At 50.8% G+C, this 26,212-nt stretch overlaps 9 protein-coding genes across 9 annotated transcripts; 6 read left to right on the forward strand and 3 right to left on the reverse strand.

Moving 5' to 3' along the window:
* Window positions 1-240: 240 nt before the first annotated feature.
* N7477_000432 (ChAPs family protein) lies at window positions 241-2,706 on the reverse strand (the record flags this gene model as incomplete). The annotated part of the gene is made up of 7 exons (XM_056962095.1): window positions 241-408; window positions 459-833; window positions 890-1,842; window positions 1,896-2,176; window positions 2,231-2,355; window positions 2,423-2,561; window positions 2,684-2,706. The coding sequence occupies 7 exons, from the start codon at window positions 2,704-2,706 to the stop codon at window positions 241-243; spliced, it is 2,064 nt and encodes a 687-aa protein (XP_056827098.1).
* A 342-nt stretch (window positions 2,707-3,048) lies between these two features.
* hir3 (putative transcriptional corepressor of histone genes (Hir3)) lies at window positions 3,049-9,184 on the forward strand (the record flags this gene model as incomplete). Its single annotated transcript, XM_056962096.1, has 6 exons — window positions 3,049-5,977; window positions 6,079-7,309; window positions 7,364-7,586; window positions 7,637-7,792; window positions 7,846-8,366; window positions 8,413-9,184. 6 exons carry the CDS (start codon window positions 3,049-3,051, stop codon window positions 9,182-9,184), a joined length of 5,832 nt encoding a protein of 1,943 aa, XP_056827099.1.
* Window positions 9,185-10,368: 1,184 nt separating this feature from the next.
* Window positions 10,369-12,604, reverse strand: N7477_000434 (DUF3292 domain-containing protein; the record flags this gene model as incomplete). Its single annotated transcript, XM_056962097.1, has 5 exons — window positions 10,369-11,143; window positions 11,198-11,425; window positions 11,480-11,991; window positions 12,049-12,258; window positions 12,371-12,604. The coding sequence occupies 5 exons, from the start codon at window positions 12,602-12,604 to the stop codon at window positions 10,369-10,371; spliced, it is 1,959 nt and encodes a 652-aa protein (XP_056827100.1).
* A 1,261-nt stretch (window positions 12,605-13,865) lies between these two features.
* Window positions 13,866-14,861, forward strand: N7477_000435 (crossover junction endonuclease; the record flags this gene model as incomplete). The annotated part of the gene is made up of 1 exon (XM_056962098.1): window positions 13,866-14,861. One exon carries the CDS (start codon window positions 13,866-13,868, stop codon window positions 14,859-14,861), a length of 996 nt encoding a protein of 331 aa, XP_056827101.1.
* Window positions 14,862-15,001: 140 nt separating this feature from the next.
* On the reverse strand, window positions 15,002-18,796 carry N7477_000436 (putative copper resistance-associated P-type ATPase; the record flags this gene model as incomplete). The annotated part of the gene is made up of 1 exon (XM_056962099.1): window positions 15,002-18,796. The coding sequence occupies one exon, from the start codon at window positions 18,794-18,796 to the stop codon at window positions 15,002-15,004; it is 3,795 nt and encodes a 1,264-aa protein (XP_056827102.1).
* A 1,314-nt stretch (window positions 18,797-20,110) lies between these two features.
* On the forward strand, window positions 20,111-22,331 carry N7477_000437 (transcription factor TFIIIB subunit BRF1; the record flags this gene model as incomplete). The annotated part of the gene is made up of 2 exons (XM_056962100.1): window positions 20,111-21,678; window positions 21,755-22,331. 2 exons carry the CDS (start codon window positions 20,111-20,113, stop codon window positions 22,329-22,331), a joined length of 2,145 nt encoding a protein of 714 aa, XP_056827103.1.
* Window positions 22,332-23,258: 927 nt separating this feature from the next.
* On the forward strand, window positions 23,259-24,001 carry N7477_000438 (sugar transporter-like protein; the record flags this gene model as incomplete). Its single annotated transcript, XM_056962101.1, has 3 exons — window positions 23,259-23,354; window positions 23,428-23,669; window positions 23,917-24,001. Coding segments are annotated over 3 exons (423 nt in total), but the record flags the coding sequence as incomplete, so codon positions are not given.
* Window positions 24,002-24,032: 31 nt separating this feature from the next.
* On the forward strand, window positions 24,033-24,289 carry N7477_000439 (uncharacterized protein; the record flags this gene model as incomplete). Its single annotated transcript, XM_056962102.1, has 2 exons — window positions 24,033-24,047; window positions 24,110-24,289. The coding sequence occupies 2 exons, from the start codon at window positions 24,033-24,035 to the stop codon at window positions 24,287-24,289; spliced, it is 195 nt and encodes a 64-aa protein (XP_056827105.1).
* Window positions 24,290-24,839: 550 nt separating this feature from the next.
* Window positions 24,840-25,955, forward strand: N7477_000440 (uncharacterized protein; the record flags this gene model as incomplete). The annotated part of the gene is made up of 1 exon (XM_056962103.1): window positions 24,840-25,955. The coding sequence occupies one exon, from the start codon at window positions 24,840-24,842 to the stop codon at window positions 25,953-25,955; it is 1,116 nt and encodes a 371-aa protein (XP_056827106.1).
* Window positions 25,956-26,212: the final 257 nt, after the last annotated feature.

A 26,212-nucleotide genomic window follows, 5' to 3' on the forward strand; every position in this document is an offset into this window, starting at 1 on the left:
AGTCATGTGATGGCATCGAACCCTTACAACTGTTGTCACTTCTCTGTTCACGACGATAAAGAATGGGAAGAAACTAATAACACCTAGTATATACCTTCTAGCCTATGTTACGTATGATAACAAATCGAGTAACAGGAGAATTATAGAGATAACAAAATCTAACATGGTCATTAGTCCTGTCGGCATCGCTCTTTCTCGCAATCAAAGCAGTCTGCCATATCCAGCTTGCCAGAACGAAATTCAAGTATCGCTGCCGCTGCTGCGGAAGGTAGCACAGAGTTGGCAGTATTGATGTGTGAGATCCAGAACGGGCTGAGGCAGGTTGGTTGCCTGGACGATGCTCCGCACCTTGACGGCACCCTCATCCTCGATCAGCTTGCGCACCAGGTACAGAAGTTCGGGAGAGAACTTGAAACAGTTAGCATTGCGTATCACCTGTTGGATAATTCGATTCTTACCTCAGAGTACCAGCGATACTGCCACGCGATCAAACGGATCAATGCGCCCAGCATACCTCTTGTGTCGTTCTTCTTCTCATACAGCTTCAAAACTCCACGCATGGCCTTGGGCGAAAAGCGAATTGATAAGCAATTTTGATAGGCTTCGATACCTTCGTCGAAGTGACCCAGGCGTTCTGCGAGCTCGCCGAGAATTTCCCACTCCGTGGCGGACTTCTTGTACTCCATGGCTTGCTGGCGGAACTGAGCCATCTCAGTTCGCCAGATGGTGTAGATACGAAGGTCTTCGTAAAGTACCATGAAAAGGTTGTCTAGCCAGCGCTCACACAGGCGCTTATTCCGGAACTGAGTGTATGCAGTATGATTCGGATCCGGCTGTTCGAAAAGTCAATAATCAATCAAGGCGTGACTATGTGTAGGGGGGAAATTACATCATCGCTGGCCGATGTCACAACCTCGGAGGCCATTGATTGCTCAGGACGCTCAATGGAGTTCTCCGCATCGGCTTCGTCACCGGCGCCATTGGCCGCAGTCCCAGAGGCTGCTGCAGGCCCGGGACCTGTGACAGAGCCGGTGTCTTCCTCGTCTTCTTCCTCTCTCTCGACTCCATCTCCATTGATCTCCGCCTCGAGCGAATGCGCAGGCTTTGAGACATGCTGGCGCTCGACACGGTACTCCTCTTCCATGACAAAGACCTCGCTACGGACCTTCAGGAGCTGGTCCCAGCCGATAGCTCCAGCGATTTTTGTAAGCAAGTTATAAGCCTTCAGGAATGTTCCTTGGTAGCCGGCGGCGTGTAACTTTCGCAAAGAAGGGTGAACATAGTCGTGAGGGTCTCCCTGCTTAGGCTGACCCTCATCAATTTCATCGAGTATGCTTTCTGAAAGGATAGGAAGCATGATGCGAGTGGGCTGCGGCATGCGTGGAGTATCTTTGTCCTGATATGTGAACATAGGGCATGAATTGAGGGTCAGAAGCGCAAGATCCCATTGCTCCATGCCAACATATACCTCCGCCAATCGAGCCCAGGTACTGAACTCGCTAGGAGCCGCGGTCACGGCCCGCTTCGCGCACTCGAGGGCCATCTCGCCCTCGCCTTTATCCTTACAGAAGGCTGCTTGGCAATCAAGCAAGGCATAATCCATTGGAACATCCTGTAGGGCATCATACAGCAATCGTACCGCCTGTACCTCCTCATCGGCCATCAATTGTACCCGAGCCAGGAGGGAGGAAACCTCCACATCGCGCGTGCGCAGCTTTTCAAACAGGTTGATACCAGAAGTATATCGGCCGGTCGTGTAGATGTATTTCAAGATACCTGATGTCAGGTGGTTGCTAACGGTGTTGGGGACTTGTGTTTCCGGGTCTGAGCTGAGCTGGCGGCCTGGGAAATTATCAGCAATGAAACAAAATCATGTCGTGCGAGATGAAGCATACCGAGGAAGAAAAGCTTCTCCGCGGCATCGAGGAACTTATGCTCCATTTCTGTGTTGGTTACTGGGTTGAAGCGTCGGACTCCGACGATTTTCTTGATTGAATCTCCGCTTCCATCATCGGCGTACAAGTAGGCTCTCAAGACGGCGCACAAGAAAGTTTCCAGCCAGAGCGCCTCGGTTGCAACGCGTTTGTCACCGCGCTCGTCAATGCAGTAACTTTCCAAACTTCCGGGGATCTTGACTTCGACTCGCATGTCCAGGTGGGAGAAAGCATTGTAGCAGCTGCACGGTTGTCAGTGAAAGCATGAAAGAGATCCTAATTCGAGAAACCCTCACCAGTAAATTCCTGATACTACTTTGTGTGTCTTATCGAGGGGGGAGAAAGTGAGGGTGTTAACGTATGCTGCTAGGCTGGCGGACGAGGAGGCATCGATTCCGGTGACATGGTGGTACACGCCGGTCTGCGAGAAAAGTCGTCAGTAATGAATCTAGAGCGCGCACATTGATTGAGACGAGATTTTTGCGTACCTGACGAGTTGAATTGGCCTTGGGTTGTTTTATCAAATATACCAGGTCGGGGGCCCAATTCCCGCAAGCTCTGCAGCGACTCTGTTCGCGCATCGACCGCAACGAAGATATCCTCCTCCTCATGAATCCTACAAACATCCTCAAATGTCAGTCCATGTCTCTTTTTAGTTGCGCAATCGTAGACCACGCTAGAAACGGGCAATTGACATGCGCATGCACTTCCGGGGAACACGTAAACCGGGGGTTCAGGAGCACACCTACTCGGGAACAGCTGGCGCAACCATGGCGCCTGCAAGCGCGAAGTGGTATCAACAGTGAAAAGGACCGAATATTTGAAAGAGTATCCGTCAAAGATCGGCGTGGTGCTTTTATTGCTTTGAAGTTGGCGAGGGGAAGTTGTTGTCGACGACTGTTTGCCTGAAAGAGCGTCAGGCAACACGGCAACAAGGCGGAGAGCGTCTTTGCCCGTTTGGGCCAACGCGCCGACCGCGATTTAGAGCTGCGTCTTTCGTGTCTCCTTTGAACTACTTTTTCGATCTGCCGGCATCGAGGGCTTCCTGCAATGCCGGAGGCCTAAATTATTGTCTTTATCAATCCTTGAAGACGCCTTGCGCGTAGGTCGCATCATGGCGAGCTGGGTCGCTCTGAACGTTGAGCCCGACGATGCCGTCGAAGAGGAGGTCGACGATACCAAGGAACTGCAGATCGAAGAGGCTCTGAAGCTATATCAGAATGCTTTGAAACTTCATGCACAAGGCCCTGACTTCTACCCACAAGCTGCGGAAGCCTATGAAGCTCTTCTCGGCTCGGAGATCTTTAAATACCCTGAATCCATTTCGGACTTCAAGCAGGCAGCGCAGCTAGATGCGCAAAGCGTTGGACCTGTCGACGAAACCCCTAGCGACTCGGTCGCCTTCAATGTCAACGACTCCACATCGAGTCTTTTCCAGACGCTCTATCTCTCCTATAAGAATTACGGCAAATACCTGCTCGACTCCCTCGAAGACACTTTACGGCATGCGGGCCAGGAAAATGCACAGGACGCACCACAAAAGATAAAAAGGGCCACCAAGGAAGCTATAGGATCATTTGCGGATGCCCTTGAGCGGGATGATACCGATCTCAATCTTTGGAGACAAAGCGCACGGCTCAGCAGTGCCCTGGAAAGCTACCGCCTTAACCGATTCTGCTTGGAGAGTGTCCTGGCAGATGACGACAATCGTCTAGAGACACGGTCAGAACAACTCGGTATCGAGGAGATCTTTTCTGAGGAACGCCTACGAAGCACCCTCACGTCTCTTTTCGATGGACTATCTGCATCCCTAATTCCCGTGAAGAAACCGAAGAAAGCCCTCGTGAAATATCTCAAGCAACATGAAGACTTATATCCCTACCTACCCAATCTTCCAGCTGATCTGGAGTCGCTTGATCCGTCTAAAGGCCCCCTTGCGATATCCGCTTCACGACGGGAGATAACTCCGTCCATTTCGACATGGGAGGCAGTTGGGAAAGCTATCCGTCAAGCACTTGATGATGAGGATGAAAAATCCTCGGCTGCCGCTCTAAGTCAGTCCATTCGGATAAACTTACCGCGGAGTGGATTGGAAGCGGCCGAATCTATAGAAATGGATGACGCAGAAAAAGGACCTGAACTTGATAGCGGCGAAACGGAAGTCAAGGATGAAGATGTGGACATGGTGCAAGTACATGAGCCGGCCACGGAGCCCGACAAGCCCGCCAAGGACATTACTGAACAACCTCTGGAGGCACCCGGAGAACAATCCTCCATTGACCAGAGTGCTGAAAAGCAGCTCAGGGAGTCATTAGAGGGGCTTTCCGCTGTGCAGCCTCCCGAAAGTCAAGCTGCTGAAGACGATGGCGATGCTGACGAGAACGAACCCAAATCTCCATCTGGAACTCGTAAACGATCATCAACATCAGCTGCAAATGACGAGCATCTAGAGGGAGGTAGAATGAAAAGTCGCCGAACGCGAGCGCGTGAGTCAAACGCGGATGCATTGGTCGTCCCGGAAGAGATTGCTTTCGATCAAGAAAAATACTACGAAAGTCGCTTGGAGATATTCGTCAATGCAGATGACTGGATGTTCAACACGGTCAGCCCTCTATATTCCAAAGTTGGCATCGAAGCACTAGGAAGCATCCAAGATCTGAGAAAAAAGACAGCAGCTGCGATCGATACCGATGTAACCCCTCAGGAGCCGGAGTCGAGACTACTCAATGACCTACGAGGCATCCTCAAGGGTTGGAATGACGCTAAGTCACGCTTGATGCAACAAAAAGACGACCTTTCATCTTTGAAGGATATTCGAGGAACCAGCAAGTCTGGCCTGGCAGTCTTCCTAGAGCATTCAAGGATTTCGACTCGCAAGCAGCTATTTCATGAAGAATTGCCTTCTGGAGATCAATTGAACGCCTTCTCAGATTCAGTCAATAACGAGTGGTTGCATCCGCATGAGACGTCATTTGAATGGCTCAAGCGTTTACTCATGCCAGAATTTGGAGACAATGCCTCGCAGTGGCCGGTCATGAAGTCGACGTACGAGTGTTTCCTATGGCCCAGTGGGCTGAAAGAGACTGTCCTGGATCTCTTGGTTCGAGAGGACGAATTTCTCTATTCCCGGCTGGACGAGCTTGTTGCAAATCTTGAAAGTCGCGTTCTGAAGTCGAATGATGAAGCACCTTTTCATTACAAGATCAGCTATTTCTTTGAGCTGGACATGATCCAGTCCATCTACGAGCTTCATTTGGACATCTTTGCCTCCGTTGAGAACCTAAGCAGTGATGTTAGCCAAGAGAAAAGATTAGCACAATGTGATCGCTTGGCCAGATGGGGAATGCTCGCCAGGTCTTCTCTGGATCACTTCATTGTTCACTGCCCGTCCGATGAATGCCGACAAAACCTTGCTCTTCGCCATCTATGGACATCGACATTCCATCTCAACCTTGCTGGCGAGTCTCAGCGCGAGCACATTTTGCTTTGTCTTCAAGATTTAAAACTCATTCTGCAATCGATCGGTGACCCGATCATTAACCTTGTGAATAATTCTGCTCTTTTTGAGATTTCTGCAGCTACTATCGATCAAGAAGTGCTGAAGCTCAAGTGCATGGATTTCTTTGCCAAGGTTTTCAACTCCGAATCTGAAGATCCAGTATCCTTGATTGAAGCAATTGAGCCTATCCTTGAGCCCTCCTGCATTGAATATGCGGAAGGCTCATCGGAAAAGAATGACCTACATGGCCCATCCTCACATCTTGGCGAGATGGCTTCCTTCCTTGACCGTGGAGACGCTACCCTACGCTTGTTCCTCTGGCGAAGACTACAAGAAGCATACCAAGCCATCGACTATCCTCCTAAGGTCGTGTCCTGCTACCTTCGAAGTATGGAAACCATCATGACAGAACTTGAAGACGCAAAGCACATTGAGGAAACTGACGGACAGCGACAGCTTTCCTTGCTAGGCTGGCTTAAGTCACTCGATGGAATCTTGGCCAAGGCTGTTCCCTCGTTCTTCAACAGGCAGAACAGGCCTATCAGTGCGTGGACATGGAACATTTGCAAGCCTCAATGTCGGCATTGGCGAGGCTTGTAAGGCTGCTTCATAGCTTCATCTTGTATGAAGACTCGGTACGAGTAGGTCAAATCTCTGGACGTGAGTTTCGTGGAACTCTGGCCAAGTCGTTAGAGAATTTCAAGGAAAGAATGCGAGAACTATATGTTCGCTGCTGGATTCTCCAATATACCCTGTTTGTCGAAGCGATTTCTCAAAACAAAGATCTCTTTGACGAACCTTTGGAAGATCGCATTCAGCTACTTCGCTGTGTGCATAATGCGCTTGGCATTCGTTCCATGTGCAGATACTCACAAAAGCGTTTCTTGAAGCTCATCAAATCAGAGCTATTAGATCTGGAGACGCAGGGAGACTATGAACTCGACGTCTGCCAAGTTCTCTTCGACCTCCATGGTATCAAATTCTCGCCGTTCGACGGGACTGCGGATCATGGTTGCTCCCCTGAGAAACTGGATCGCCCTACAGCCATCATGATGATCGATTTCGTTATGAGACAGGCACAGAAGATGAACATGAAGGACCTATCAAAGTCCGACTTGAAGACGACTATTGAGAAAATGCAGCAAGCGATTGGCCCCGCAAAGCTTCCATCACAATCACCGCAAATGAGCTTCAATCGCCGAGTGTTTAATGCCTACATCAAGGCTCCGGTTAATCCCTCAAATCTTCTTCGCGCCGTTCAGGGAGTAACAGACCTTTCAATGATGACCGTGCCTGGCGAAAACGCACACATTGCGGCGAAGGGCTGGTATTTCCTACTCGGTCATGCCGCGCTTACCAAGTTCAAATCTCAAAAACGGCTTGGTCCAGGATCAACCTCGGAACTTGATGATGCTGTCAATTTCTTCAGACAAGATCTAGACCATGGAACTGGAAGATGGGAAACCTGGTACAGGCTCGCGCAGGCATATGATGCTAAGTTGGAAGAGGACATTACCTGGGCTGCGGACAAGATAAACAACAATCGTAGTGACCTGGCAACCATTCAACGATATGCAATTCATTGTTATGCAATGGCGGTATCCACAGCCATCAGAACCGCTGAGCCAACGACAGAAACTCGATCGCTTTTATCGGATCTGTACACCGATTTCGGCATTCGCATGTACTCGTCTTCTCGGGAACCGCTTTCGATGGGTGCATTTGGCCTTGTCGATTTCTCGCGGCACTTCAGCAACGCCGAGAGCCAGCAGATGTACAAAAGCCAGCCATTCAAAGAGATGTCTCTGTACTCGGTCTGGAACTTTGCCAGCAATCTTCTCCGCAGGGCAATCTCCGATAAACCTAATCGCTGGATGTCAGTTTTTCCCATCTCGGTGTCTTCGAATTTTGACTTACTTACATCAAACAGAACGCAGTACTTCCTGAGCAAATGCCTCTGGAAGATGTTCAATTCCGACGACTCGAAACGGACGACTTCAAAGCGGGTCGAAATGCGAGATGTGATAGACGCTCTTCTTGATTCCATCGCAGCCCTTCCCCAACGGAGAGATTCCCGTTCTGACCCAATTTTCGAGCCCCATTACAAGCTTTTGTCTGTGGTTCATAAGCTAGTCGTGAGCGGAAAGATGACAGTGAGTGAAATGCTTACGTGCCATCCTTTGACAAACTAACGCCAAAACAGCCCGTTGAGGGAGCCAAAGTCCTTCTAGCGACTCCATGGGCCCGCAAAGTAGATGCTCCTGATAGCATCGAAGGATGGAAACCCTATATCCTTGAGGTCATCAAGAAGTTCAAGAGCGCTGACAAGTCAAATTGGCATCATCGGATGAGCGCCAAGGTATGGCCACCAGTAACTCCGACTCGAACTTGCTTGCCTGCTAACTTTCTCAGGCCGCCCATGTCATTTATGATGATCAGAAAGATGCACCAGCCGCTGTCGCCGCGAAACAAGAGCTGTCTCAGATTTTCACCAAAACACTCACTATCCAAGTGTGGCGCCCTGAGTACGAACGTCCCGGGAGGCACTTCGTCTACACGACTCGCTACGTGTACTTCTTCGTCGGTCTCCTCGACGAACTCGACGATCGTACAAGTCTAGATCAATTGCTTCGACGCGTGAGGAAGAAACAAGGCGATTTCATCAATCACACCAAGTTATGGGAGGATGTTTGCTTGACTTACGCTAAAATGATTCGCAGAGCTGCGCACATCAAAGAGGGACACGAGGAAGGTGTCTTCAGGCCGATTGGCTGGGAAGAATTTTCCACCAAGACTGCTCGACTGGAGAGCCTGGCTCAACTTGTGACAGAGAGTCAACCCCTCCTCGAGCTGATTCGCGATTCTCTGGAGCTAAAGAAGCTCAACAACAACTTGATGAAGGTCACCATGTTTGAAGATCTTGTCGCGGATCTGTATGCCCGAATTTACGAGCTCAACATGCCTCAACTCATCGAGCAGGTCAACGAGGAAAATAGAGGAAAAGATGAAGGTCGATCATCTCCTCATGGGAGGCGATGCCACCACTGAGGCATCAACGCCAGCAAGCCCTGCCCCAGCTGCGGACACTCCAGCTCCGCGCGGGCGTACCAAGGGTATTGCTCGCCGAGACATCCAGAAACGAGCTGATACAATTGTCAATCTGAAGCTGGGACCTCGTACCACAGCCAAATTTGCCACTGCAACAGAGCCCGACCAGCCCACACCACGAAGACCTAGCGTGACAGCTACATCAGGGCCCACTTCTGTTCTTCAGGAGTCAGGAACACAAGCATCAGCCACAGAAAACAACGATACTGCACGGCCAAGCGAACGCAATGACGCACAGGACAGTGACGACGAAGGCGACGATGAGTCCAAGCCGAAGAATTATACCGGAGGAAACTTAATGTTCCCAACATTGAACAAAGACGTCTCGGGCACTGGCGACACCGAGGATGACGGTGCTGGTAGTGGTGACGAAGGGGGCGACGAGGCTGAGGGAGAAGAAGGAGACGAAGAGGGGGACGAAGACGACGACGGCAACGAGAATGGCGAGGGCGAAGGCGCCACGGAGGCAGAGATTGGTGGTGAAGAACCACAAGAAGACGAAGATGGCGGTGACGATGAGATGCAAGATGACGATGGTGAAAATAATGATGACACAGAAGACCGAGCTCCTGCCGATGAGTCTGCTGCGCCGAAAGATGAGTATGTTGAGAAGCCGGACGCCATGGATGTCACATCTGCATGAACGAAGCTGACATGTTTCGGAGTGCTATGGGGATGAAAGCTATTCTTGAAAACTCCCATCAGTCTATTGATTCCATGGTGAAGCGATTTGCATAGGGAGGGCATTTGCTATTTAATCCGCGACCGGGGCGTTCATGGAGCATGCATGAGCTTTCGTACACATTGATACCAAATATTTATTTCCCCCAAATCGCATGTACCATCGCACTTGCTAAATATTACTATTATCATGGTCAACCTATTGACAACCTATTCTCAGCCCACTGCAGGACGTATCCATATAGTCCATCACTGAGTGAAAGCCTTTGCGCCTCTGACCGTTCCCGCCACACTTTGTCGAGATGTCGTCCGGGCATATAGTTCATCTCGATCGAGATAGTAAGCTGGTCACCCACACAATCATCTGCGTCTTGGTGTCATAATATGAGTCGAGGACACTGCTAACCGTACGAACTTGCCTCCTCGATTCTGAAAGCTTCATCTTCATACGAGGACGAACCCACCAAAAGAATCGAAAGCTTCAAGCATCAATACTTTGGTATGATTTTCCATTCTTATAGGATAAACCTGGCTACTAAATATGTCCACGCTTGAGATAATGTGTGTGGAGAGAATATGGACTATATTCTGACCAAGCTGAACAAAATCAGTCGCGTTGCAGCAAGTTATGATCGCTACCTATCCAGAGATCACTTCATTTAGTATTGTCTGTTTTACTGGCTCGAAGAAACATTTTTTTTGGATGTACTTTCTGTTTGCTACATTAAGACTGTAAATGACATCCCCGGAGGCATTGTGTCGGCGTGCGTTTGGAAATCCTGGTGTTCATTTACTTTGACATGGATCGAGCAACTATTCAAAGTGCGAGCAATTCTCATTGAGGAGTGGAAGAAAGGCAAACTCATAATTGGAAATGTAAATGGAATGTTGCGCTTATTTGCACGATGCGTTACTCTCGAGGAAAGACAGGAGATCTCATCACCATATTGATGAAGTAGGATGATTATAGAACGAGCAGCGTTGATATTAGAAAGGATGAAATGTACACATGAACATCTGACAATATTTGAAGAAGTTCTAACTTATAACATCTCGCTATGAGCGAACAATAGATGAATATTCGAAAAAAGGGAATTCTACTTCCATACCTGGGAATTACTTAGCACACATCCGGATATCATCGTCTCAAAATGTCTCCCAAACCTGTCCGTCAATCGCAATCAACCGATTGAATAGTTGATTCCTCGTTCCCATCGCTGTCAACTGGTAGGTTTGGTGTGGCTCCTTGCCCTGGATGAGCAAACCATCCACCACTTCCTTACTCCCCATAGCCCAGCCGACGACCAGCTTTCCTTTCCATCCCATCCCACCCAGTTTCTTCATTTCCAGAATATCACTGACTGGGATTTTGAAGTAGACGGAGCCCGATTTTCGGCTCTCCACTTCCAAATCGCCATTTTGAGGTATATCGGTGGTGAAGTACAGGATCGGTGAATCTTTAGACGAGTCAATGATCACAGCACCTCGCTTTCCCTTGTGTCGAGCATTGAACTCGGCAGGTCCAACGGGTGTACTCGTTTTGCCCTTGGGACGCAGCACACCAACACGGTTCCTGGCATGACGAGAGCCAATCGCTGCACGCATGCGATCAATGCCTCGCTTGCTCTCGACCCCTGTTGCAGTAGTGCCACGGAAAAAGCCGAGAATTCTGGTTGCCAAGGTCTTTCCGTGATGGGGCTCTTCTTGCTTCAACCCAGGATGGTGCTCTTTTGAGGCAGCCTGGTCGATCTCCTCTCGAGAAGCACCGAGTGTCAACTCTTCGTGATGAAGAGAGGCAGGCCGTGAGGAGGCTTTCTCCAACGAGCTGGGAGGGGGCGGCAGTGGTGACATATTTGCTTCGCCGATACGCAGGAGAGTTAGCGCCAATTGGGCATTGGTTGGAACGCCTTTGAGAAGAGAGCTGAAGACGTGTCAGCAAGTTCAGCTCTATATGGGAAATTTTTTCAAAGCTTACTTTTGAAGCTCTAGAAGCCGCTCCCAGTGGGGATAATTGCTGTTCAAATAGGCGATTCCGCGCCAGATGATAGGATCACCGAAGAAAATGAAGCCAGTGAGTAGTCCCATGGTCTTCATCAAAACATAGCTGGATACCAAAGTCGAGAGAAGACATGCCGGAGCAAGAACAGCCACGAGGCGCAAACGAGGGGGGAGTTGAGGAAATGGCGACGTAGGGGATAACGCGCTGAAAAAGTCAATATCAGATCACGTTTCCGTCAAGCTCACGTCAAGCACTTACTTTCCAAACTTCTCAAAAGTATCTGTAATATCGCTTATGACTTCCATGGCCGTGTTCGCTCCGTCCAGGACAGCTTGCTTCATAGGCTGTCGAGTCTTATCGTGGGACTCGGACGGTATCTCTCCATGGGCTGCACTTTGCGCATCTGCAGTGTTAGATACGATTTCCATGGCGTCCGGTACAGCCTGTTCTAGAGATGCATCCTCGGGGACACCTTGATCATGCTTTCCAACCGCACTACCGACAGCGACGCTGGCGACACTTGCAACCAAGTTGCTAGCCTCCTTTTCGGCCGCTTCGCCCTTGTACTTTTCAGGAGCACCGGTGATACTGTCGTGTGAGCCCAGAACTCCAGCCATGGGCTTCTGGACACCTCCCGTATCTTTATCAACGAGAGCAATTGGCGCTGGCGGGAACATAACGGGCCGACACGGTGGGTATATGACCAGTGCAATGAGAGCTGCGAAAAAAGCAGGAGCAAGGAAGTCGAGAATCCACGCCAGAGAGTATACCTATGCCACAAGTCCATTTAGTTCATCAACCTGCGCGAACTGAGAAGCTCAACTTACCGCGCAAAAGATGGCTGTCCGCCGAGGCTCCTTCCAGGATCGGAGACGAGCGACATGTTTGATAAAGCTTGTCAATGTAACAACCACCGTCGTGTAGAATCTCTCCATTGTCGCACGGAGCTTGTCTGGTGAGAATTCATCGTCATTGGATCGAGTCAAATCGAGATTCTGCAATGGAGCATTTGGCACTGCTTTGACGTTGTAGACTTGCTAGACGCAGTCAGCATGAGTCCCTTGATGTCATTTGACGTGTTTTGCTCTGGCTTGCCTTATCGAATCGTCTGATAAGCATCCAAAGGTCTTCATTTGAAATTCCCGCTACAAGAGGTGTTTCGAGATGGTCGACAGGCGTGGTCCATCCGATGTCAGTCACTTCAGGTGTGTCGCCAGCTAGTTGCGATAGTCCTTTTTCATCTTGCTCGACCTGAGCCAAGACATGACTGTCTGTGGGGCCCTCTGGTGTTGGCGGCTCGTTATTGATGGTGTGGCTCTGATCGCCTACAGGTACACTGTGAGCGGGGGTCGACAGGACGGCCGCTTCGTCGTTTCTGTCCATGTTGAGATGTTGATGAAAACGAAATCCAAGCCCTGGGCGCAGTGACGGGTAATGCGAGCCCCAAAAACCGGTTGTCACCGATCTTCCATGGTATTCAACTGCCCTGTACTCCAGGTCCGGATTGTCGACGTCATCCTGGACTCCGCATTGGACATTGAAGTACAGGCCTCGACAACGTTCGGCAATTTCCCTGTATTATGCGGGCCATGTTTTTCCCCTTCCATTGAGTTCGCAGAGAATACTTCATTTTGAACCTTATCTCGACTACGTTTGAGATCCTTCAAAATAGCACATTCATCGTCAAGTCACGTGGCAGTCGCGTTCCCAATGAGGACATCCACGTCGCGTTCCTCCTTGACTGTCCCCAGTAGACTTCAGCTTTCGCCTACTGCCCGATGGCGGCGAGTGGATGATGAGCGAAGATTGTGCAAATCCCCTGCTACTGCGGTGGATCAAGGAATGGCTCGACCAGGCCCGTGAGCGGAATAGCAAAGGCGTCACAGTGTGAGTATCCACCGCGTACCTCGCCGAATCGAGTGGATTCTGATCTTTCTTTTAGTTACAAAAAGGCTTATGAGTCGATGAAAGCGTGTCCACTGACTTTTGAACATCCGTCTCAGGCCCAGCAGCTGAATGGCTTGGGACCTAAACTGTGTGATCGCCTGACGGACAAACTCAAGGTCCACTGCCAAGAGAATGGACTTCCTATGCCTGAGCCCCCGGGGCAGGGTACGTTATTTATGATAGCAATCGAACGCGTTCACGTCGACTGATGAAGCCTCCCAGGTAATAAAAGAACATCCGACACAGGTGTTGCAGACCAGCCTGCCAAGAAGCCTCGCAAAGCAAAACCGTATGTACCAGCTCTACGGTCCGGCCCGTATGCGCTCCTTTTGGGCCTGGCTACACTGGGAGAACACTCATCCCAGAGCATGACCAAAGCTCATTTGATTGAGGTGGCGCAGCCTTACTGCGACAGTTCGTTCACGGCTCCCACGGACCCCACCAAATTCTACACGGCGTGGAATTCAATGAAAACCTTGATTCAAAAAGATTTGGTTTATGAACATGGTCGACCTCTCAGAAAATATGCTCTGTCTGAGGATGGCTGGGAGGTGGCCAAACGTATTCAGAAGACTCTCCCGGGTCGACCGATAACTTGAAGGTCTTTGCTAGCGGCGATTCCCTGTCGGTTCCAAATAACGGTCCCTCAACTCGGGTCAATAAAGAAGATGCAGATAATTCCACTTTGGACGACAATATGCTGAGTCGACTTGCAAACACTCAAGGCCCCAAAGAACCCGTCACACTTCCTCCGCATACTTTCACAGTCGAGCTGGTACTGGATACCCGAGAAGTACGCACCTCGACAGACAGAGACTACATCGCCAATGAACTCATGAAACAGGATATTACTCCTCAAGTGCGTGCTCTAGAATTGGGTGACGCAATGTGGGTAGCCAAGTGCCGAGATCCCACATTTCTGACACGCCACGGCGAGGAGGGCGATGAGGTGATGCTAGACTGGATCATTGAACGAAAGCGTCTCGACGACCTCATCGGATCTATCAAAGATGGACGATTCCACGAACAAAAGTTTCGTCTCCGCCGCTCGGGCATCAAAAACGTCATCTATCTCGTCGAGGAATTCACAGTGACACATCCCGATGCTGGGAATGGAGGCGCGCTTAAGTATCAAGAGATGGTTTCCTCGGCTATAGCCTCGACGCAGGTGGTCAATGGGTATTTCATGAAGAAGACGAAGAACTTGGATGACTCCATCCGGTATCTGGCGCGCATGACCCTCCTTCTCCGGAAGATGTACGGAGCGCTTGACTCTTCCGTTGCAGACCAACCGGCCAATCCAGCAAAGATTGCCTTCATTCCCAGTCGGTGCCTCTCCTCGACACAGTCTTACCTCACTTTATTGGATGAACTTCGTGCAAAAGATTCCTCTCTCACCTACGGCGTCACATTCTCCACGTTCTCCGCCCTCACTTCCAAATCTGACGTCCTCTCTCTTCGTGATATCTATTTGAAAATGCTTATGTGCACGCGCGGTATCACTGGCGAGAAAGCACTCGAGATTCAGCGCCGATGGAAAACACCTCGAGAACTAGTCGAGGCATACATGGCCTTGGAGCCCAAAGATCGGGAAACACTGATCTCGGACAAATTGCAGTCCCTTGTTGGACGGAAGAAGGTCCAAAAAGCTCTAAGTAAAAGAGTTGCAGAAATTTGGGGTGAGGGAAGTTGATCAAGTAGTTTTACATTCAACTGAGTCAACGTAAAAATGAAGGTCAATTCATGGATATCTTTGAAAAGTAAATACACGCTCAGGGAAAAAAAACCCCCCCTCAGAACAATGCGTAATTGGCTCTTTGGTTCTTCTCCATCTCATTTCTTCTTGAAGACCCTCTTGATAGTCTCCATATCCACCCTCAGCGCGAGACTGCTGGACACGACGGAGATACTACTCAACGCCATGGCCAGAGCGGCCCAAACGGGACTGAGCCTCCAATGCTCATTGTAAATAATAGTTCCATGGCCGACAGTCTTCTCATGGTGACCACTAACAATGGGATAGAAAACACCAGCAGCGACTGGAACAAGACAAACATTGTAGATGACTGCCCAGACGAAGTTCATTCGCACACGGTTAAATACACGACGACTGAGAAGAACAAGTTGGAGAATCGTGCTTAGATCTGAGTTGAGAAGAATAAAGCTGGCGGAGTTGATGGCCACGTCGGAGCCAGATGCCATTGCGATGCTCACATCTGCGGCGGCCAAAGCGGGTGAATCGTTGACGCCGTCGCCAACGAAGGCGACGATTGGCCGAGTCTTGCTCCGAATTTGCGAAACCATTCCTGTGGATGATGCCTTCACTGAGCCGTCTTGGATCTGGCGCACGAAAGTGGCTTTCTCTGCGGGCAAGACGTTGGCCATTACGTTAGAACGTGGAATGCCTAGCATGTCGGCCACGGCATGGGCAGTTGTTTGGTTGTCACCGGTGCACATAAATACCTCGACTTGACGCTTGTTGAGATTGGAAATGATCTCGATAGCTTCAGGTCGAAGTGTATCCGAAGTGGCGAAGACAATAGCAGGAATGAATGGCGAAGGCTCGGATGAGACTTCGAGACGTCGCAGTGAAAAAATAGCTGTAGATTTGCCCGCTGACTGGAATTTCGATAGCAAGTTCGAGACGAAATAGGTGTCGGTTTCAGAAGGTATGATGTCGTGAAGAAGGCGCTCGTTGCCAATCGCAGCCTCATATTGTTCCTTCTGCTCGGTTTTGTTGTTAAGAACAGTGAAGGTGCCTTTCATGCCCAGTCCCGAGATCTCTTGAATATCAGAGGAAGCGACTGTAGCTCCCGGCTGCGATGCGCAGAAGGCAGAGATGGCCTGAGCTATAGGATGATTACTGCTTTCTTCAAGCTTTTGAGCAAGAGCCCAGGCAACCTGCAAAAGTTCTTCATTCTTTGTGAGGGTTTCGTGGTCAGAAACCTTGAGGCTTCCTCCCTCAGTCAATGTGCCTGTCTTGTCAAAGACAATGGCGTCAAGACGGCTGGCTTCTTGGAAGGCTTCACCACCACCCTTGACCAGGATACCATGCTTCGCTGCGAGTCCACCTCCCACAAAAAGGGCCGTGGGGGCAGCCAATGCCAATCCACAGGGGCAAGCCACCACGAACACTGCGATCGCAAATTCCAAGCTCCAAAACGTCCAACCACCCTGAGCAACATCCAAGTAGTCCCCAGGTAGAACACCCGAGTGTCCGAGAGAAAGCCAAATGATGAAGGTAAGAATGGCAATCAAGGTAATGACTGGCACAAAGTGTGAGGTGAGTAGTTCAGCGATCCTTTCGAGAGGTGCACGCTTGCTTTGACCCTCACGAACGACAGCAATGATCCGATCAAGCATGGAGGTTCCTCCGAGCTCAGTGATTCGGATGTGCACTGGCTGGCCGACATTGACGGAGCCAGTAAAGACTTGATCGTCAATAGCTTTCTTGACCGGGCGGGACTCTCCAGTCAAAGAACTCTCATCGAATTGGTAAGACCCTTCTCCGACCACAACGCCATCCGCTGGAGGCGAGGCACCATGAGGTATACGTACAATGTCACCGACCTCCAGTAGGTCAACGTTGATGCGTTGCATTGAGTCGGATCTTGAATTCTCGCTGGTCTGCGTTGTGGACTGATCCTCAATGAGCAGTGCCTCTGAGGGTCGAAGCTTGCCCAGTGATGTAACCGCATCGCCCGTCTTGGCTTTGCTGTAAGCCTCCAGAAATCGCCCAGCGAGGATAAAGAGGGTCAAGAAGACAACTGAATCGAAGTAGGTCGTGCTATGAGCACTGGATTTCGTACCCACAACAGCGTCAACGATGAGAACCGCCAGAGAGGAGAAGTAAGCTACTGCAGTTCCTGCAGAAATCAGGAGATTCATGCTGCCGAATCGGTAAAAGCGTCGCAAAATGGGTACCCGGCTTCCGGGCCGCCAGAGTGCATGAATTTCCTTCATGGCTCGAGTATGGAACACATCCGTGCCGTAGACCATGACGGGGGTCGCCATTATGAAAAGAGCCCACTCCATGCGAGTCACACTGCCAGACCAGATTGTCTGATCAAGATACATGCGAATTGGGTTATCGGATGACACGAGAGACATGAAAACAATGCCAACGATGAAGGTTGGGATGGCCACAGCAAAGACGAATAGCAACCGAATTAGAAGTCGTCGACGTTCATGCAATTGTATCGCACGAGATCGATCTTCAACGCTCGGTGGATGGTAGATGCTTGCGGTGAAAGCGCCGTTGGCCCCATTGACTGTTGCAAGGATGGAGCGAACAGTCAGCAAAGGCGGGTTGGGTGTATAGGTCACCTTGACTATGGGGCTTTTCTGGCAAAGAGTTTCCTCCACAGTGACATTTGGGAGGGCTTCCAAAGAAGCTAGAACTTTCTCAGGGCAGTGGCGGCAAAACATTCCATCAACGCGAATGGAGATTGTTCTCGCGTTCGCAACGCCAGACTGCTGCTTGCCTTTAGCCAGCGAATGAACAGAAGTGACCGCAGCATCATATCCCAGGTCTTCAATCTTCTCGACAATCTGGTCGAGGTTTTCGCGTCCCTCGAACTCAATCTTGCCGCTGTGCGAGAGCAAATTGACGGAGACACTTGTGATGAAAGGTAACTCTTCGATCCCTCGAGTCACGAATCCGACACAAGAACCGCAGGTCATGCCGGTAATTGCAATCTCGGTAACATAGCCAGTCGAGCGCTGTTCGAGTCCCAGCGCCTCAGGAATCAAGTTGACCTCATTCAAGAAAGCCTCAAATCCGATGTCTTCAATCTTCTCGCAAACAAGGTCAACATTCTCCCGCGGACCAAGATAAACTAGCGATGCGCTGTTTGTGAGAAGGTTGACAGTAACCTCCTTGACAAAGTCCAATTCTTGTAGAGCAGCAGTAACGGTGTTTACACATGAGGCACAGCTCATACCCCCAATGCTGACCCGTGCTGAGAATTCATTACTTGATGAAGATGACAACTCAGTCGTTTCGGGTATACTAGGTGGAATATTTGGCGTCAGTAAGGCGTCCTGCTCCACTTGAGTCTCAGAAATGGACACAGAACAAGGCGTATGGGCAGGCCTGACAGAGTTCTGGGCAGATTTGTCGTAGAGTGGCTCCGCCTCGCTCTGGCTAGACAACCGTGAAAGCCTTTTAGCTTCTTCCTCCTGACAAGCATCGCAATTGGCAAGATGTCGGGTGTCTCTGCTGGTGTGCAATCGGTCTTTAATATTAGATGAAATGCTTGAATATGAATTTCGAGGCGTGGAGAAGATGGTGGATCCACGATGATTCCATGAAGTGGTGTCGAGTTCGGAAATAATCGTTGCCCCTTCATCATATGTCGTAACATGATGAACCTCGAACGCAGCTTGTATCAAAGCTGCGGCAAGATCTGCCGGCTGTGCATCAATGCCATGGTTGACGCGCACCTCATGCGTAATGATCGAAACGTCAATTTCTCTGACAGTTGGAATTTCGGACAAAATCTCGGTGACATAGGCGACGCATGAAGAGCAGTGAACATTGCTGACCCAAAATACACTTCTCCTGGAGCCAGTCTCTGTAGCTAGTTGCATCTTGGGAGTGGCTGGCGGTGTCTTGGGCTGGGACATGATTGACACCGCAGGATCTTTAATTTTGGTGTTCTCGGATCACAACGGTTAAATGATCTAAGAACGGAAGGCTTCTTGCCAAGGCGTGGCGTCAACGGCCGGGATCTTATATCAATAAGTATGTGGTGAAAAGTCCGATTCTTGAAACAGCCAGAAGACCAGGGGCTACCGTGCGGGTAGTTCGCAGGTTGATATAGCAAATCGCCACGAGAGAACAGCAACCGCAATGATGTCGATTACATCATCAAGGAACAAAGATCAGAATCCAAGACGAATGGCACTGAACTCTGCATGTCTTATAAATAAAAGAAGAGAAGAAGAGTGGAAACCAGTGGATGACTCGCGAATGGCGAAGATGCGACATTTGTGCGCGATCCGAACCTGGCGGTCGAACTACGCACATACGCACAAATGCCGCATCAGCATTCCACTGATAGAGGGCCATGCCTTTTCAACAGAGTTTAGCTAGCTCGAGTCTGGTTCGCCTTCAAGAATGAATAGCCGCATCTTGTATCCGATAGCAGAAAATCAACCGCCTATATCTGCTTATAGCACAGGTCGATTGACCGTTGTAGAACGTACTCGTCCCGAACCGGGCGGATGTGTTGCCTGAGTGGTAAGGCATCAATGGAGATCCTATCCATGTCCATTTCCGGACTGGTGCTTGATGCCTCAATGAATCACGTGTTTTAGCTCTTGGAATTGATTCACGGAGGCTCTTGATGAAACAGGTGCAAATGACAGAAAAGAAAATATTGTGATCATCCGCTGACTTCAGAACTTTACTCCGTCAATTCACCTTGTCCCTTTAACGCGTGGGATAGAATATGGGTCGCGGCCACCTCCCCCGAATTGAACGCGTGCCTTGCCCGTTTCTCCCGGCTCTTTCACCGCTGGGCCACCCGTCAGCACCGAGCGAAAAAACTTCACTCGCATTCCCCGCTCCCCCACTCACGCGTCCTTTTTTTCTTATCACTTATCACTCTACGCGCTTCAAGAATTATTCAGAGCTCTGAAGACACTCTCAAGGCTCGGCTTGTATCGCGCGAGTGTGGCATCACTGACCTTCAATGATTCTTGCCTTTCCGGCTCTCACCGTCTGATCACCGACTCCGCCTCTTCTCCACTTGTCGACTCATTCCTCCTGCTTCTTCCCATCTCTATCGCTAGCCTACGCGCTATGAGGTTGCCAATCTAGTTCTGCTTAGAATTTCTTTTGAATCATTTAGAGCTCCGGGAGCTCCTCAACCTTTGATTCAAATTAAGATCCGGATATCTGTACTGTCCTGACTTCATCATCGATCATCCGTCATCATGTCGAAGCCCGCCACGCGAATAAGCGTGACTCCCCGTGGGCCTCGAGCACCCGTCAAGCGCTTGGCTACCACTAGAGCTCCGACTCCGACTCCTATCAAGCGTCCCTCAATCAGCCGCCCTCAACCTCCACGGCCCACTACACATCCCAAGACTTCTAGCTGTCCCAACCCAGGTTGTCCTGCTCCCCACATTGTTGAAGATGAAGGCCAGAAGGTTTGCTCTGGATGTGGTACTGTCATCAGTGAATCCAATATCGTGTCTGAAGTCACCTTTGGTGAGAGCTCTTCCGGAGCTGCTGTCGTTCAGGGTACTTTCGTCGGCGAAGATCAGACCCATGTACGCAGCTTTGGTCCCGGCTTCCAGCGAGGTGGCGCAATGGAGAGCCGAGAGATGACTGAAGCAAATGGAAACCGCTATATTAGCCAGCTGGCGCGAGCTTTGACCATTCCAGAGAGTGCTTCAAAGGCTGCTGGTCAGGTATTCAAGCTCGCAGTCGGATTGAACTTCATCCAGGGTCGGCGAACGAAAACTGTGGCTGCAGTGTGTCTCTACATTGCTTGCCGTCGCCAGGATGGCAATACAGTGATGTTGATCGACTTCGCCGATGTTTTGATGATCAACGTCTTCAAACTTGGTCGCACCTACAAAGCCCTTCTTGATGAGCTTCGCCTGGGAGGCAACGTCTTTCTGATGAATCCTATCGACCCCGAGAGCCTCATCTATCGATTCTCAAAGCAATTGGAGTTCGGACCAGCCACCATGCAAGTCGCTGGTGAGGCTGTCCGTATTGTGCAGCGAATGAACCGTGACTGGATGACAACTGGTCGAAGACCGGCCGGTGTCTGCGGTGCGGCACTGATTCTTGCTGCTCGAATGAATAATTTCCGCCGGACCGTTCGTGAGGTTGTCTACGTGGTGAAGGTGACCGAAATTACCATTAGCCAGCGTTTAAATGAGTTTAGCTCAACCGAGAGTGGAGACTTGACCGTTGATCAATTCCGCTCCGTACAACTTGAGAATGCACACGATCCGCCTTCCTTCACTCGCGCAAGGGAAGGCCGCAAACCCAGCCATATCAACCACAAGGCCGCAGAGACCGCAGCAGAATTGGAATGGGACACCGAAAGCGAACACGGATCCGTTCAACCTTCACGAATCGATGCTGACGGCTTCGCCATCCCGAATCTGCCCATCGATCCTGCCCTGACCGAGAAGACACGCCGGCGTTCTTCCATTGCTAAAGCAGTGAACGATGTTATCGAGGACACAGAAAACGAACAGGTCGGGTCTAAGGGCAAGGGCAAGCGGAAGCGCGAGCCTCTTCCACCGCCGTCTGAGGAGCAGGTCGCAGCAGAAGATGCCCTGGAGGACGAGATGCGGACCATGCTTGCCAAAGGTTCCAATATGATTGAGAGCATGGTCGAACCCGAGCAGCAGAAGCCCATTCCCGACGATGCCGAAATTGCCGAAAGCGAGTTCGAGGACGATCCCGAGGTCAAGCACTGCCTCTTGACGCCGGCTGAGGTTGAGTTCAAGGAGACCATCTGGGTATCCGAGAACAAAGAGTACCTGCGCACACAACAAGCCAAAGCTCTCAAGCGTGCGCTGGCTGAAGCAACTTCCGGTCCATCTTCACACAAGCCTCGGAAGCGTTCGCAAGGGCCGGATGGGCGATGTCTCCTACCTCGATGGTGAGGGCGAGGGTGAAGATGGCCGCAGCTCTCGCGCAGCGACCCCGGCTGAGGCGACCCGACGAATGCTTGAGCGACGTGGATTCAGTAAGAAAATCAATTACAATGCTCTTAATGATCTCTTCGACGGAAAGAAGACAGAGGATCACCCCAAGGCCGAGAGTCTGAGCCGAAGCCAGAGTCGGAGCGTCAGTATTGTCTCCCGCCGTAGCACCAGCCGGGCACCCGAACCCGAAACTCGCCGCTCAGTTCGTCCCTCTCCAGTCAAGGCACGATCCGGCCGCACTCAGTCTGGTGCACCTCTACCCACTCCACCACCTACGCAGTCTCAGCCCGTCGAGGAAATCGCTGGCCCTGTTCCTAAAGAGGATCTTCCGGATGAAGAGCAGCCCGATCCGGATGATCTGGAAGATGACGAGGACGATGAGATGGAAGATGACCATGTCGACGATGCATTTGCCGGCAATTACAGCCGGTATGATGAGGACGACTACTATGGCGGAGACAGTGACGATGATGGCTATTGAACAACGACACATGAGGTGTTCTTTCATTCTGTGTGTTAATAGATTACTTTTACTTTGGCTGTCAACGCATGATATCCTGTACCAATAGAGCAACCATAGATGAACCATTGTCATAGCTCTTACACGATCTTTTACAGAATCCTTCATAATAATTCTGCGTCGCGAGCTTTGAGCGCCACCTGCGCCACCTCCATTCTCCCTCGACGTATCCCTTCTCTCTAACCTCTCTAAAGCAAAGCGGCAGTTGGAAACGCCCGCCTTCTAGCAGACTTCTACCCAAGTCAACCCTGATCCGTCGATCCCGAGCAATACTTGGACTAGATCGGCTTCTCCCCGAGCACTCAACTTGGCTTCCCAGCAGGGCCTCCTTAGATCCCCTTCGACGTGTGGACTCTCTCCCAGATTTACCCCGGCGGGGCCTCAAGCTTACTTTACCACAATCACCTTGTCTCAAAGTGAAGGGCTCTAGTAATTGCCTTTTTCGGGATTTCTTCTACCCATTATCTACTTGGGACCATGGATTTCATCCAAATTCATTACAGTAGTACCAGTAGTACCCCCGGCTTTCTCCCTGCAATACCTTGTCTTACCGGCGCTCATTCACACCGGATCAGTCATTCGCCTCAAGACAATGTAAGAAGTGGCCGATTCGGGACCTGGCTCGGTTGAAGATGAGTCTGTATCGCAATGCGTCGGTTGTGTACGAAAGGGAATTGGGGACCCAATGCAAGGGCAGAATTTGATTTTTATCGCATGCCTTCCATCTTTTAGATCTAATCTAAGCGACGATGGTGAAGCTCAATATTTATGGACTGTCCCAAGGAAGCGCTGCAAGTTCTTTGCCATGTCCAAGATGTGTCCGAATCATCAGGAATTCTGGAGGCGATCGAGTTGGAGACGCTGCATGATGAATACAAATGATCCCAGAATCTCAACCGAGATGAGGTCCAGACAGGCAAGCGAGTATTGCTGGCCTACGGCATCCAGTTTATGAATCAGATGGGTAGGATCAGTTTGGTCGCGGTGAGTCCAGCTTATATTCGGATTTCTGGGTTGGGAAACCTTTCATGCCATCCACTATGTCACGTCGGTACAGCAGTATAACGTCGGTCTCGACCCCAAACTCGGCCTTCTCCTTGGGGGTGTGATCCAAGTCATGTTTGTGATCGGTGAGACCCTCGATAGCCTCCATCAAATGCCGCCACTGATGTCTCTTCGGGTCCTTCTATCCGACTTTCTTTTCGGACCAGTTCGGCCGTCGAACCCCATGATGTGGGTGTTCGTTCGACCTATCCAGCTCCATGATGATGATGATCGCTATTCTGCTCTCGTTCAAGGGTAGGTACAGGTCAGGGCTCGCTCTTCATCATCCGTGATCACTCACGCGCGGTTCTGTGCAGGAACATCTGTGGAAAAGTCCACGGCCTCGGCGTCGGTCGCCTTTTTCTTCCTGTTCATGCTCATCTTCGGGCGCTTCTGTCAACTGTATGGTCCGGAAATTCTCCCACTGCATGTTCGCGCTAAAGGGTGAGTCCAACCGGGCCGACATGCTTCTGGGCACTTTGATACTAATGTTGGTCTGAAGGCAAGCAATCGGCATCTCGACAAACTGGCTCTGGAACATTTTTGTGGCGATGATCACCCCGACTCTGATCGAGAACCTCGCCTAGAACGGGATATCTGATCTCCGTGTGTCTCAACATGGTGTTTGTTCCGGTATGGAAGCCCCTGCCCCCTGCGTCTGGACCCCACGTTGAACGGCGCTAATGCCAACGTAGATTGTATACTTCTTCTACCCCGAGACCGCGAACCTGACCCTGGTAGAGATCGACTTCCTCTTCACGGAGCGTACACGACATCCCTCTTTAATGTCACGTGCAGGAGAAATGATCATGATTGGGGATGGGTGGGGGGAAGATGGAGGGGATGGAAGAAGCGTTCGTCCGGATGAGAGCTAGAGTCACGTTGAGAAGAAAGAGTGAGGCCGGGCATACGTGAGACAAAGTCCGCAGTCAAGTACCGTACCTCTTTCCAGTCCAATCCACAGACGCAACGCCATCCACGGACGGACTCCTGCCATTGGCCAATCACCTGCAGCAATGGAGGACCCACCGAAGACGTTTCCGTAATGTAACGGTCAATCCGGAAGTGCCCTCTAAGCCGGTGTATCACAGTTCGGTACTGTAACCTCCGCATTGCGAATGGATCCTCCGATCACCTCGCCTCAGATCACTCGCAGCCCTCTTTTCGCGCTCGCCCTCTTTTCTTTCGTTCCTTCTTCTTCTTCTTCCTCCCACTTCCCTGAACTCTTATCTTTTCCCTTTACCTTCACACCCCCCTCTTCTCTTCTATTCTCTCCAACAACCGGTCTTCTCTTCATCCTTTTCACCTTCCCTCCCACATACTTCATCTATACTCGTGATCTACAAGGTGGTTAAAGCTTATGGAGTGTAGCTCACTTAACCATACAGAACAGTTCCCTTCCGCTCCCGCGCTCCGACACTCATAATGTGCCCAATGATGCTCAATCGCCTCTCCGATGGCCCCGCTATGGTCCTCTCTTCTTCCCAGGAACACGCCTTCGCTCAGTTCCCTTCTCAGTCTGCGCTGGATCGGCCTGGCAGCTTCCATAGCTACCCTGCAAGCCCTAGTTCCGTTTTCGCAAGCAATGCCGCAGCCCAGTCAGCTCCTAGCTCGAATGTCGTGCCTGCTCCTTTCGCGCCCAAGCCCTCTCGTAAAAGGTCGCGTGACGAAGCTGCCTACGAAGTGGCTTCCGCTCTAAACATTTCCTCCGAGCCGGCCCCTCCTCCGGCTCCGAAAGAAGAGCCCATCTATGGCGAAGGAATGGTGTTGCTGAACCCCAGCACTGGTATGGCAATCTCTGCAGATAGTCAGACTGGCACATGGTACGAAGAACAGGCCGAGGCGCAACAGACCAAGGCGCCCCCGGTTTCCTCGCGCTCATTTGCGCTGCAGTCTGATGCCGCCGACATTAGCCGCAAGTCACAACGGTTGGATCGATCCGCTCCGGGCCTCGACGACATTGCGCTGTGCTCAATTCAGCAGCGCCTGAATGGTCCCGAGGCCGACCAGCACCGCACCCTCAACACTGGACCTGCACCTCCAGCTGAGCCACTCATTGACGATGCCACTCGCCTTCTCGGCATCAGCTGGCAGCGTCTTGATACCGATGGCGATATGGCACCGGCTGTTCGTGGTTGGACCAAGTATATCGACAATCAATACTCGGACTATCTGCGCGACTCGCAGATGCTCATTAAAAGCCGCGCCCTCAACGCTTACCTTGTTGCGGCAGTGCCCACCAATGCATTCTCGCCCGCCTTCTATCTTTTCAGCGATGACCTTACACAAGCCCAGCTCGTGGCCTCGTCTTGGGAAGCATGCTTGCACAATCTGCGCAGCACCCCAATCATCTTCGAGGGCAGCAGTCCTCTCGTCGCCTCATCCCGATCCAACAGTCCTCCAGCAGTCACCGCCTTTGGCGCTGTAGATGGTGGTGTTCCTCTGCTCCACCGAGCCATCTCAAACAATGCTCCATCCAGCTTGGGCACGGGAATGGGACTGAACGAAGGCGTCGAAATGGGAATGGAAATCGACTCGTAAACCCGGGAATCCACTCTTAAAAAATCAATTGAGAAATGCCATCGATCAAGCGACCCGACCTTGCCAACAAAAAATGAGCGCCACCTCGATCGAATTGAAATTATTTTTATGTTTCTGATAGTTTACTGGATATAGCTCGGCCACTCACTCGCGCTTAACTTGACCAGTTCGGCAACCCCGCTCCAGTTCTCGCCCTCGAAGGGCGAATGGGTTGTCTTTTTTTCATTTGATATACCGTGGGTTATGGACTCTGGCGT

The sequence above is a fragment of the Penicillium maclennaniae genome (genome assembly GCF_028827695.1).
Source record: "Penicillium maclennaniae strain IBT 15551 chromosome Unknown utg000001l:1.0-3280838.0:1.0-3283122.0, whole genome shotgun sequence".
Lineage (NCBI taxonomy): Eukaryota > Fungi > Ascomycota > Eurotiomycetes > Eurotiales > Aspergillaceae > Penicillium > Penicillium maclennaniae.